Below are 11,760 nucleotides of genomic sequence, written 5' to 3'. Positions count from 1 at the left end.
TTCATTTACTATATGTCTTTACTTACTATATGCTTTTACTTACCATATGTCTTCACTGATTAAATGGATTTACTTGCTACCTGATTTCACATATTGAATGCCTTCATTTGAACCCTGTTCTTACTTGATAAATATTCTTTACTCGTTTCATGTTCTACTCTCTTTTGTTTAACCGGGTTGGGTGACTTTTAGATTTGTTGTGTGTTATGCTTTGTGGAAGCTTTGTCATTAAGTACGGTAGACTAGCTTTTGACATTGGACCGCTCATTCTACGCAGTCTGAGTTGTATTACCTAGTTGAATATCGCGTGTTTGTTTTCTTAGTGTTCCGTTTTGAACTTTTCCCGCATTTGGTGTGTGGTTTCATATGATATTGTTGATATTGGGGATTAGGTTGCACGCTACAATAGTGTTTGTTAATATTGGGGGATCCGGTTGCACGTCGCAACAGTGTTCTTTATATATGTGGGATTGGGTTGCGTGCCGCAACGGAGAAAATGTATTATAGTTATTCTTGTCTTTTGATTTCTGTCATTGCATTGTGTTGTGAGACTGAGAAGTGTTGATATTTTGGGGACCTCGGTCATTGTATTCTTGTTTCATTCATTACATGATTACGTATTTGTGTATCTTTCTCGTATTGCTCTTCTTGCTTATCATCTGCATAGATAAAAATAACAATTGAGTATCTATTAACTTAAAGTCTCGTCACTAGTTCACCGAGGTTAGTTAAGATACTTACTGAGTACATGGGGTCTGTTATACTCATGCTATACTTCTACGCCCTGTGTGCAGATCTTGGAGCCGCGTAGCTGTTGAAGATGGAGGCTTGCATCGAAGACGTTCCAGCTTCAAGCTAACTCTTACTCATAGTAGTTTAGGTCTTAATCTCTGTTCATGTAACTTCCAAACAGATGGTGTACTTATTTTTCTTTTCGATTTGTAAATCTTAATCATAGTGGCTCATGACATGTACTACCAGTCCTAGGGAGGTTGTATAGAATTCAATCATTTTATCTCTTGTTATTAATACTCTATCGTTTGAGTTACCTTGTTCTATATTTGGCTTACCTAGCGTTAGGATTAGGTTCCATCACAACTAGGTGGTTTTTGGGTCGTGACACACCAAATAAGAAGAACTGAATGCAAGGACGTGAAATCAAAAATTCATTGCAATTAACTTCATCCGAAATACAAAATAAAGACATGAAATCAAAAACTTCATTCCAAAATACTACATATTGTCCACCAACACAAAAATATATACCTCATGTGAATTACTTCTACAAACATTCATCCGATGGAAAATACAATCCGCTTGACTTATTCAGAGGTTCACTTCATCAAGAAAGCCGCAACAAATCCAACAAATATCGCACATGAATTTATGATGAACATCTTCAGCTTCAACACTTTTTCTTCTGACTCCCTTGCTTTGTTCGATTCAACAATATTTATAGCCTCTAATGCATCCACTTTTTTCATCCGTTTGTCCCCTTCAATCTTGCACGCATCCAATGCCATATTCAAGGTATTTATTTGAACTTGAACAACATCAAACTTCGACTTAAAATTGTTAATTACAACCACCGCTCTGTCCGGTAAAACGTTCCCAAAAATCACATGATTCATTCTTACACACAATCCAAACAACATATAACGAGAAAACTAATAAAACTGAAATTTAGTTAAAATGTCAAAATTAAATAAATCTATAAATACATATTACTTACTTCAGGTTTCGCGCACTTATAGAATCTCCTACCAAGATTTTAAGCAGTGGTTGAAGTGAAGTGGTTCACTACAAACGCACCTCTTTTTTTATGAACAACTAGATTCAGTCATTGAGTACCCACTTAAAAGACGGCCTTTAAATTGATAAAGGAAAAGAAAAAAAATCAAAATGTACAAGCGAATTCAAGTTTAAATATGAAAGAAACACCCTAATATGGAGGAAAGAAGTTCTTCGGTGTAGGGAGGAAATACGATTATGAAAGAGACGAGGGGTTTTCATTTAAGTGGGGCTGGTGTAATTTTGTGGGTTATTGTATTGGGTGAGTCGGGTCTTAATATGGATGGGTATTATTAAGTTGGATCTGAAAACATCACAGGGAACTTACACGTGTCCCCTCCGTTAAAGGAGGGGTAAAATATTTAATTGTGTGACGGCAGGGACCCATAAGTCCCGATACTATAACCAAGGATTTAGTTTAACTAATTTTTCAAAAATAAATCACCTTTTTTTTTAGGAAGAAGTTACTTTTTCAAAAATAAATCACTTTTCAAAATAAACTAATTTTAGAAGCTTGACCGAACAGGCTATTAGTTTCTTCCCATCATTTTACCTCCCTTGTCAAATCACACCGAGGAAGAAATAGACATCTAAGTCTGGTCAACAATGTCAGCTATCAATGCATGAAAAATACAAGATGAATTTCACGTTGATATTAACAAATAGAAAAAGGTGCAGAATAGGGCAAATCATACGTCTATGATGATTTCTTTTTTAAGCAATTTTTAAGGAAAGAGGATGAATTAACTTCTCCAACTAAGAGCACACTAGAATTTTGTATCTGACAACCAAGGTACTCATTGATAAATTATAAAGAAATTAAACTATGACGACCAACAAGTGACAAGATAAGCATGTAAGCAAGAAATCAGCACGAAAAAGAAATGAAACTACCATATTGAATCTGTAAGGAGGAAAGGCCCATTACATATAATGCTCAAACAAGGATAAATCCGGAAATAAATGGTAGGAATAACAGATATTCTGCTTGCAAAACCGAATCTATCCAGCTAGTGGAAACCATGAGCGGATTTGACTTCACCAGAACAAACTAAGACATCTAACACAGGTAAACCTTCAGTACATGTTGGAAAATCAAATCCCTATTGAATTTGATTTTTCTAGAAGAGAAAAGGAAGAGCAAGTATAAACATGGCATCTCAAGCTTCATTCTTCAGAAGTCGCTCCACATATGCCTGTCAAGAAAATAATAAGTGGAAGTTAACATGTAATCAACATCTTAAAAATGAAGGATGAACAGGCCTTATAAAATACCCAATGACACCAGAACCCCAGACATGCAATCAAAATCCAACAGAGTTCAATGCCATATACAACTTCAGTACTGTCTATGCCCCACCCCTCACCCCACTCCCCCGGGGACAGACAAAAACATACACATCCCACGGGTAACATAAATGTTCATATGTGCACACAATAACATACTATCATATTTTAGAAAAACAATGTTTTAAGTCCAAAGCAAGATAAAGAACCCTGTAGAATCGATAAGAAGACAACTCACCTGTACAAGTTTGGTAATTTTAGCTTTTGAATAGGACAGATATTGCTCTATTTTCTCTTGTGTCTTAGGGACATGTTCTCCTTGAGTTGTACTAGTCACCTTATCAACCACCTTCTTAACAACTGTTTTGTGAACTTCCCTGCTCATCTTACCTTCTTTCCAAGTGGGCTTTAGGATCTCCTTAACAAACTCTATTAGAGCATTTTTAAATAAACGCATCGCTTTTTCATCTTTGTTACCACTTCCCTCCTCAACCTTCCCATGCATATTCATATCTCCTGGATGATCATTTTCTTGCCCATCCTTGGACTCCACGGGAGCTAATTTATCTTTTCCATTGACTTCAACAAATTTATTCTCCTGCTGCTTCACATCATCTATTTGATCGTTATTTCCAGGTTCAGGATCAACGGTAGACAATTGATTCATTTGCTCCTCCGGAACCTTATTACTATCTCTATCCAAATAAGACGAGTTGTCGGGAGGCATCTTAAAGTTGTCTACGCCATCTGCAGGATGGTAGTTATTTGGACCCCTCATCTCCGGATTGGTCTGACCATATATAGCATTAACAAGTGACGAAATCGGATGTGAAGCTAGCATTCCTGAAGGATCAGAGGGATTTAAGACTCTTTGCAGTTGGGCTTCTCGCAGTTCTTCCTCAAATTTCTTTATCATAGACGTTGGAGAGGTTTTCGTTTGGTGTACTTGCTCACCAGTAACAGTACAGGAAATATTTTGAGGGACTTTAAATTCCAGCATCTCGGGTGTGCTGGGTGCTTCTCTCTTATTGTGTCCAGTAGATGGGATAGGTAAGAACACATTTGGTTCTTGGTGTGTTCCATTCAGAACTGCAGAATGTTCAGAGCTCATACCAATACCTGTACCACTGAAGCTCTGTCCAGGCAAATGAACTTGATGAAGACCTTCTCTAGCATGCATAAATTCATTTAGTGCATTAGAGCCAAGTGTTCTGGCAATGCTATCTTCTATCAGCCCCTGTGGCTGAATATAAGAACTAGCAGATCCATAAGGCTGAGTGGCTGTGGCAGAAAGAATGATGCCTGAAGCTTCCGGATTTGAATTATGTCCAAGGACATGTGCCGAAGTTCTCTCCATATTTTGATCAGAAGCTTGAGAAGTTAGATGAATAGCTTGAGCATTTGTAAGCTTTTGAATAACTGAAGATTCTGAAATGTTCAAAGCATTAAGATTACCAGCATTCCCTCCGTGAGGAGAAACACCTCTCTCTCCGTCAGAATTCATATAATGTGGTTCTGTGCTTCCCCAGGCTCTGCTCTCATTTTCAAAACTATGGTCCAATCTTTCATTGGTCCTATCTGTAAGAACTGTGACAGCAGTATCTTTTCTCACAACACTTTCATCCCACCCACTAGACTTTACATGGTCCGAGGGCCTTCCTTCATCCCACCCACTAGCCTTTACATGGTCCGAGGGCCTGCCTTCATCCCACCCACTAGCCTTTACAAGGTCCGAGGGCCTTCCTTCATCATCCCACTTTGGACCCTTCAACCAGTTATTCTTGTCATCAAGTCTGTGGCCACCAATGTCATCTGAGGGCCTAATTTCATGATTTCTTGATGTGGCATCATGAGAGAATTTGCAGTTATCCTTGTAGCACTTTCCTGCTGCAAAGTACTTGCAAACTGATTTTCCGGTTCTGCTTGCGTGATTGTCCTGACCATGATCAAAGGATGCACTCCGAGTGCCTTTGTCATAGATATCACCTGAGGCACCATCATGAGAAAATCTGCATGATGCACCCCAGCGACAGTTGCCTTTCACAAAATCCCTGCAAATAATTGTACCTCTATTCCGGTTTCTGTGCATCTCATCCTCCAGATGATGCGTGTCAGGAAGCCTATCCCTTGATTGGTACCCAGGACCTTCACTATCAGCATACCTTGAGACATGTCCACGCTCTGGCCGACTACCCAATCTTTCAGTCAAGTTGCCCTCTGAATGACCTCCATCCCTGTGATTGATAGCATCTGGATGAAAGAACCTGCAGTCACTGCCTCTCCTACAATTCCCCGCTGTAAAATTTCTGCATACCTGGGATGACATACGAGGGCCGCTCCTTCTATCGCCTGATGCATATGGATCACGTTTAGAATTATGGAGAGGACTACGACTCCTATTCTGAACTCTCATACTACCCCTGTCCCTGTCCCTGCTCTTGCTCCTGCTTCTACTCCTGGTCCAACCCCTAAACCTATCCCTTCCCCTACTGCGACTCCTGCTCCTACCTTCTCCCCTTGCCCGGCTCCGGCTACGGCTACGGCTCCTGCTCCTGGCTCTTCCAGGGTATCTATAAAATGAAAAACAAACCGCAACGTATCAGTAGAAATAATATCAACCATATCTGCTAGCCGAACTTCCCCTTCCCCTTTCCCCATGCCCAACGGAAGGATCAGGCAAAAATGAGAGAGAACACCAAAAGAATGATGGAAAGTCAAATAAACTCGTGAAAACTTTGGAGGCAAGTAACACTGAAATATGAGAGAATCCAAAGCAGTGGCTTCCCACCAGCCAGAAGTTCTTTCATTGCACATTGCAATACGTGAAATGCATCACAAACTCAAACCTAAAGAGCTATCTTACTTGAAAGCTATTAGGTTTTACAGATACGTGGTCGATTATCTTTTGATAATCATGAGTATGATGGATCATTAAACCAAATACTGTAAACAGACCTGCGAGACTGGGTCCGACCATTATTTGGAGAGTGACTATTGCTTCGCCTTCCCCACCTATCAAAAGCTGGAGACATGCTTTTATAATGGTAGTTTTCCTTCCTCAGCTCTTCTGTTCCTGTAACATTGTCCCCGCACGACCAACCAGAGTTATTTTTGGACTGCCACGAATTATCAGCTTTTGAAGCTCCCCATTCCTCATAATCCGGACTATTTGGAGTCTCTTCAGCATCCCACAAAGACTTTCGCCTTTTTGCACTTTCACCCATACTGGTCCTTGATAGCAAATATCAGCAGTATTTAATTTCTGTCATAAAGAATATCTGAAGACCTGAAAAGTATAGACATAATTTTAACTTTTTCAGTGAATCAAGCAGCCTTAAGTTAGGAACAAATAAGTTCCAATCATCCTCCCTTTCCGGATTACTTCCATAGAACATTGATTTTCGTAATCCACATAATGGGAAAACTACAAAAACAAAATATAGGTTCTGGAAAGGAATGAATGTTTGGCCTCTAAAACCCAAAATATCCAGAAGATGAGTGTTGTATAATATGAATGTCAAGATCAATATGCAAGTAGCAAACTTAGAGGATACTTTACCATTTCAAAAAACAAAAAAGGTAGCGAACTTATAGAATAAAATGAGACAAGATCTCATGAAATATTTTGTCATGTTATGTAAACTTCCAAGTATACCTGTCCGTAGGTGCGATAATATGATATGATTGAAGGTGCTAAAGGGGACAACGCAAACTTAAAATCACAGAGAGAATTTTGCCTCAAAAGAGCTATAATCTATCCAAATACATGGGAGACTTAGCTAAGGAGAACACAATAAAAGCAAAGATACATATAGGCAATATCAATTAGTTAGAATAAAGACTAGTTATTGTTACACTTACATTAGATCCATTGTTTGTCAGGAGCTTTTACTTTGGTTATGCTGGTGTGATGAGTGCAAATTTATAGATCCTCTACTTTTATACCAAATATTGAGTACTAGAATTAAACCAACACTAATAGAGAGCAACTAATATAGAGGATTCATACACCCCATAGTTGAATAATTGAATGAAATATTGGGAATAAACAAACAAGCAGGGGAGAGAGAAATTGGATGAGACAATAAGCCTGATGGAGTAGCGACCTCTTGATTTTACTCTCAAGTCTACGCTAAGAAACAGAAATTGCCCTATGAGTAAGGGGTTTGATAGTATTAAATTTGGAGTCTACTTGCTAGAAGCATTTCAGCAAAACAATATCTTTTTCACATGGTTCAGCATTTCTTTTCTTTTATAACTAAGCAATCCCCAAGAGCTAATGGTGCACAGTCCGAAACTCAGTAGACAATGGGCCAGGCCCTCTACCCTTCTCCACTTACATATCAGGTTTTTGTCTACGACAGAGTTCGAACACGTGACATGCGCCTAACACATCACGCATTGCACGGCTTACCACTAGACCAAAGCCTTAGGGGCAGCAGCAGTAAAATATTTGTTACACACACAGATACGAGGACCGAGATAAAGTCCCACATTTCTTTTCTTCTGATTGGTAAAAGAAAGTATGATAATATATAATTCGCAAAATCCCTTCCAATTGTGAAGACGAGAGAAGCACACTTAGTGAGCAGCAAAATGGATTCCCTATAACTTCGAGCAAGGAAAATATATCAAATAAAACTACACAAACTTGTGATCCACGAACAGAACAAACAAAAGAAGCAACTACCGCCACCAAAGAATAAGAACCAGAACAAATTTTCATGTTATAACACTTAAAGTTAATGACAACTCTATTCATATTTCCAAATCATTGTAGTCAATCACTTCTGAATGCTGGATGGGTTCTCTATTCTAACTAACTTCAGCTCGGTTAGGCTTCCAGAGACTTAAATGCTTAAAATCCCATCAAACCATGAGTACAAACCAATGGTCCGACTTCACTTGGTTGTTAAGTTTCGACGGCCAGCCACAAAAATTTCTAAAAATTGAATGATGTCTGGCCTTTCACAAGATGAAAGCAGCAAGTACTTCGAGCAGGAAGAAGCATCAAAGGAGTGAATGATGTCCTCTTATTTATATTGACAGAATTAACACCACTGCTCATCACAAACAACTTAGTGGCTAGAAACTGGATGCAGTTGAATGGAACACTTGTGAGAGGTTATGCAGCATCCTAGGGACATTACGTAAAATGTACATCTGATGCTGCCAGCTAATGCATGGTCATAGAAGATACAGCAATTTTGCGAGCCTAAATAGAACAATGTTCGTCCTGCATCCATGTCGAGGACAATTTGACCAAAAGAACTTCCATTAAACCATGCATCATTCAATACATATGCTTATATGTTAACCGGGTGTGTTTGGCTTTACAGTAGCTGCTGATAATAAATTCTATTTAGGTCAATTAAGGCACTTGATGAATCAAGCCATGACAGGTCTATTGATTTTGTTTTCAATAATCTCCAAAGCATACAGCGAAAACATCCCCAAGTTATTCTTGGTACCGAAGTCGTATCCGAATTTTTTTAACACCTCTGTGGTGTTGAACAATAGCCGCTTTCTCCTTCTACTTCTTCTATTCTTCTCTCCTACCTCTGCTGTTATCCTGATCCTCCAATCTCTGCTAGCTTTGACTTTGTACAACTTGCTACTACTATTAGCTCAAGGTGAACAGCCATTGCATCACGTCGAAAGACAGCAGCACCGATTTGACCATCTAAATTGTGCATCGGTGAAGCGCAAATATCCAATGATATCACTTAAGCCTTCCCTAGTTAAGGATGATTACCGATAATATGAATGGATCTTTTAGCAGACACAAACTGAACGGTGATGCCTTCCATCAAGTTCTATGAGGGAAGACTATATTGCTGATGCACCAGTAACAAGCATCCCCAAAAATACCCACCTGAAACTATTTACAAGGGTCTTTCAACTCCTTCAAATGCACTTCTATCCGTTTTTATTTATATTATCCACAGGAAACAAAAGGAGCTAATTTCAAGGATCTCATTCTTGGCCTCTTCCTTCTAAACTTCCACCCTAGTAGTATCTCTCTAACAGTTCTTGACGTCATCCATTCCGTTTCAGACACCTTCCAGACTATGCACCATAGCGTGTTTGCACTTGAATCGTGAAGCAATAATGGTTAGCATTCTCTACCATATTCTAGCATATGAAACACCAACTTTTATAAATTGTCCTCAAACTCAGCAGTGAGGATGGCTTTCCATGCTGTTTTTCAAGTTAAGAAAAACATTTTCCTTGAAGCTCTAGGAACCCAAATTGAAGTGCAAGGAAAGTTCACACTCTCTCAAGTATGTTATAGGAAGACTTAATTGAGAAAAAATAATCTCTAGTCCTCCTCATTTCCGGCTGTTATTACTGGTAAATGATGTTTTTTGCTTGTAGAATGATTCAAGCACCATGTTGAGCTCTTCCATCACATAGCATCGCAAATTCCTTTTTATTTTCTTTTTGTTCTTTTTTGAGAAGGTAAGTAACCTGTATATTGAAAAAAGAGAAAATTAGCACCAAGCTGGTGCTAAAGCAGTACAAGAATTAGGAATCCTTCCGTACAAAAACAAAACAAAACAAAACAAAAAAAGGACTTCAGCTGTGAAAGTCCTAAATTTGCAAGGATTCAATGAAGTCAAACATACTATCTTCCTTCTTTACATCCTGTTGATAACACCGAACAACCAAAATCCATAAACATTTGAATTTAAGCTGCTGAACCTAGCCCTTCCATTTGAAGTTCAGGTCCAATAAATTTCCATCACTATGTTGATAGCATACATGAGTGAGTGCTACTGTCTCTAGGCTAGAGACATTGATAATATCGTCGCACCACTTTGCTTTTAGAAATACACAATTGCTGGCTATATTTAACTATCCAAATCTGATATCAATGTCAAATCTTCTCACCCTTCCCTTATACTCCTTTGTAGAGTTGCTCTCTATGGCTGCATGATTGTTTCTCCATCCCCCTATGAGCTCCATAATGTTCCGACATGATCCTCCTCCACAACACTTGTTACTCTAGATCAAAACTTCAAATCCACTTTCTTTACAAGATTATACTGAGTAGCCTCAAGTCCTTAGCTCTTCACTGCCATCTTCCCCGGAATATTAAAGTTGCCCAATTAAGAAGATGGTACTTCTTTACATCCCCCTCATATACAATATCCATTGTGACTTTATCAGCCTTTGAGCAACATCTCACCAGTACCGCTAATAAGGACAAGTTACAGCTTAGAGTATTGACAGTTTGCTCTTGATCAACACCTCCTTTCTCCTTTTCAGTAATAGCCACACTACATCAAAAGTACTACTCCATATGAGAAGAGTGGTAAAATCCTTAACTTGATGAACGATTCAATGCTTCAGGCAAACACCTTAAGAGCAATCGCTCACAGCTAATTACCTACGTCCCAATAATAGAGCTTTAGATCTAGTCCCTAACCATAATTTCCCGAATTCATTGTAAAAGATTAACTTGTGCAAGTCCCAATCACACCGCAAACTCGACCAATAACAACTACAAATCAATCCTAAACTTGTTGGGGTCGACAATATGAACTATTTCTATCCACTTCACTCTATTAGGACCCGTTTCAAGGAAAATTAGGATTCTTTGCCCTAAATATCATTTGTTCTCCCACTTGCTAACAGGTCTAGTATAATTCAACAATTAAATTCACATACAAAAGCTCGTATTGGCAAAAACCCATAAGCTAAAAACAAATTAAAAACCAAAAATGTATAGCAGAAAAATACAAAATTTGTTGCCCTAATACGAAAGACAACAAAACAGATCAATTTCAAGAGAGATATAAACCCTTAAATTGCAATTACGAAAAAAAGTAAAAAAGGAGAAAAGGGTACTAACCTTTGACAGAGAGGAAGATCGAGAAAATTGAGCTCTTTTTCCTTATTTCTCCAAATGTTTTTTTCTTTCTTTTGGGTCAAGAGTGTTGAGTGAGAGAGAGCGTGAGGGAATATTAAAGTATGGATGTTAGTGTAATTGTAGAAGAAGTAGATTGCATTTTAATTGAAGTGAGTCTAGGGCCTGAGTCTTCGCAGCTTCTACATACGAACTGTTTGTAAGAGAATAAGAACAGGAGAGACGGATTTGGAGAAAGATGCACAATGTTATGCTGGGGTTATTTTGGTACTTGCACTATATAGCATGTTTGGCCAAGTTGTCAAAAACTGTTTATTTTAAAAAGTTTTTTTATTAAAAGGTGTTTTTTGAAAAAGTACTTTTTGTAAATAGTAAATTGTGTTTGGCCAACTTAGAGCCCGTTTAGATTAGCTGAAAAGTGTTTTTTAAGTGCTGAAACTGATTTTTAAAATAAACATTTACGTGTTTGGATAGAAGTGTTGAAACTGATAATAAGCAGTCGATGTGTTTGATTAAAAAGTGTTGATAAGCTATTCTTTTGTTAAAATGACCAAAATACCCTTGAATTTTTTTCAAAAGATTATAAATTAAAATTTTCTTTGTAAAGAAAAGAATTCATAACGAATATGGAACAAAGAGAAAGTCAAGAAATTTATTTTGAGAAAGGTATTTTGTGAATTAGAAAATATTATTAAGGATAAACTAGTAAAAGTGTTGGTCAAACTAAAAGTGTTTGTAAGCTGAAAAGCCATAAGTTGGGGGTGACCAGCTTATGACTTATGGTTGATTTTAGCTTAGAAGCACTTGGC

At 38.1% G+C, this 11,760-nt stretch overlaps 1 protein-coding gene across 3 annotated transcripts; it reads right to left on the bottom strand.

The window, feature by feature from the left end:
• Positions 1–2,659: 2,659 nt before the first annotated feature.
• On the bottom strand, positions 2,660–11,184 carry LOC109214299 (zinc finger CCCH domain-containing protein 55-like). 3 transcript variants are annotated; one of them, XM_019378204.1, is made up of 5 exons: positions 10,937–11,184; positions 6,034–6,364; positions 4,757–5,648; positions 3,317–4,714; positions 2,660–2,987 (listed from the first exon to the last, which is right to left on the bottom strand). In XM_019378204.1, exons 2-5 carry the CDS (start codon positions 6,300–6,302, stop codon positions 2,952–2,954), a joined length of 2,595 nt encoding a protein of 864 aa, XP_019233749.1. In that variant the 5' UTR covers positions 6,303–6,364; positions 10,937–11,184; the 3' UTR covers positions 2,660–2,951. The 3 variants fall into 3 exon arrangements, with proteins under 3 accessions (XP_019233749.1, XP_019233750.1, XP_019233748.1); XM_019378205.1 differs by having other exon boundaries at positions 3,317–4,737; positions 4,780–5,648; XM_019378203.1 differs by having other exon boundaries at positions 3,317–5,648.
• Positions 11,185–11,760: the final 576 nt, after the last annotated feature.

This window comes from Nicotiana attenuata, unplaced genomic scaffold (genome assembly GCF_001879085.1).
Source record: "Nicotiana attenuata strain UT unplaced genomic scaffold, NIATTr2, whole genome shotgun sequence".
Lineage (NCBI taxonomy): Eukaryota > Viridiplantae > Streptophyta > Magnoliopsida > Solanales > Solanaceae > Nicotiana > Nicotiana attenuata.
The sequence above is the reverse complement of the archived record's forward strand: the minus strand, read 5'-3'. Positions and strand labels throughout refer to the sequence as shown.

Coding starts and splice junctions, on each gene's coding strand:
- LOC109214299 (XM_019378203.1), bottom strand. CDS start 6,302: ATGGGTGAAAGTGCAAAAAGGCGAAAGTCTTTGTGGGATGCTGAAGAG. Junction 5,649..6,033: donor GGTCGGACCCAGTCTCGCAG/GTCTGTTTACAG, acceptor TTCATTTTATAG/ATACCCTGGAAGAGCCAGGA. Junction 2,988..3,316: donor AAATTACCAAACTTGTACAG/GTGAGTTGTCTT, acceptor TTTTCTTGACAG/GCATATGTGGAGCGACTTCT.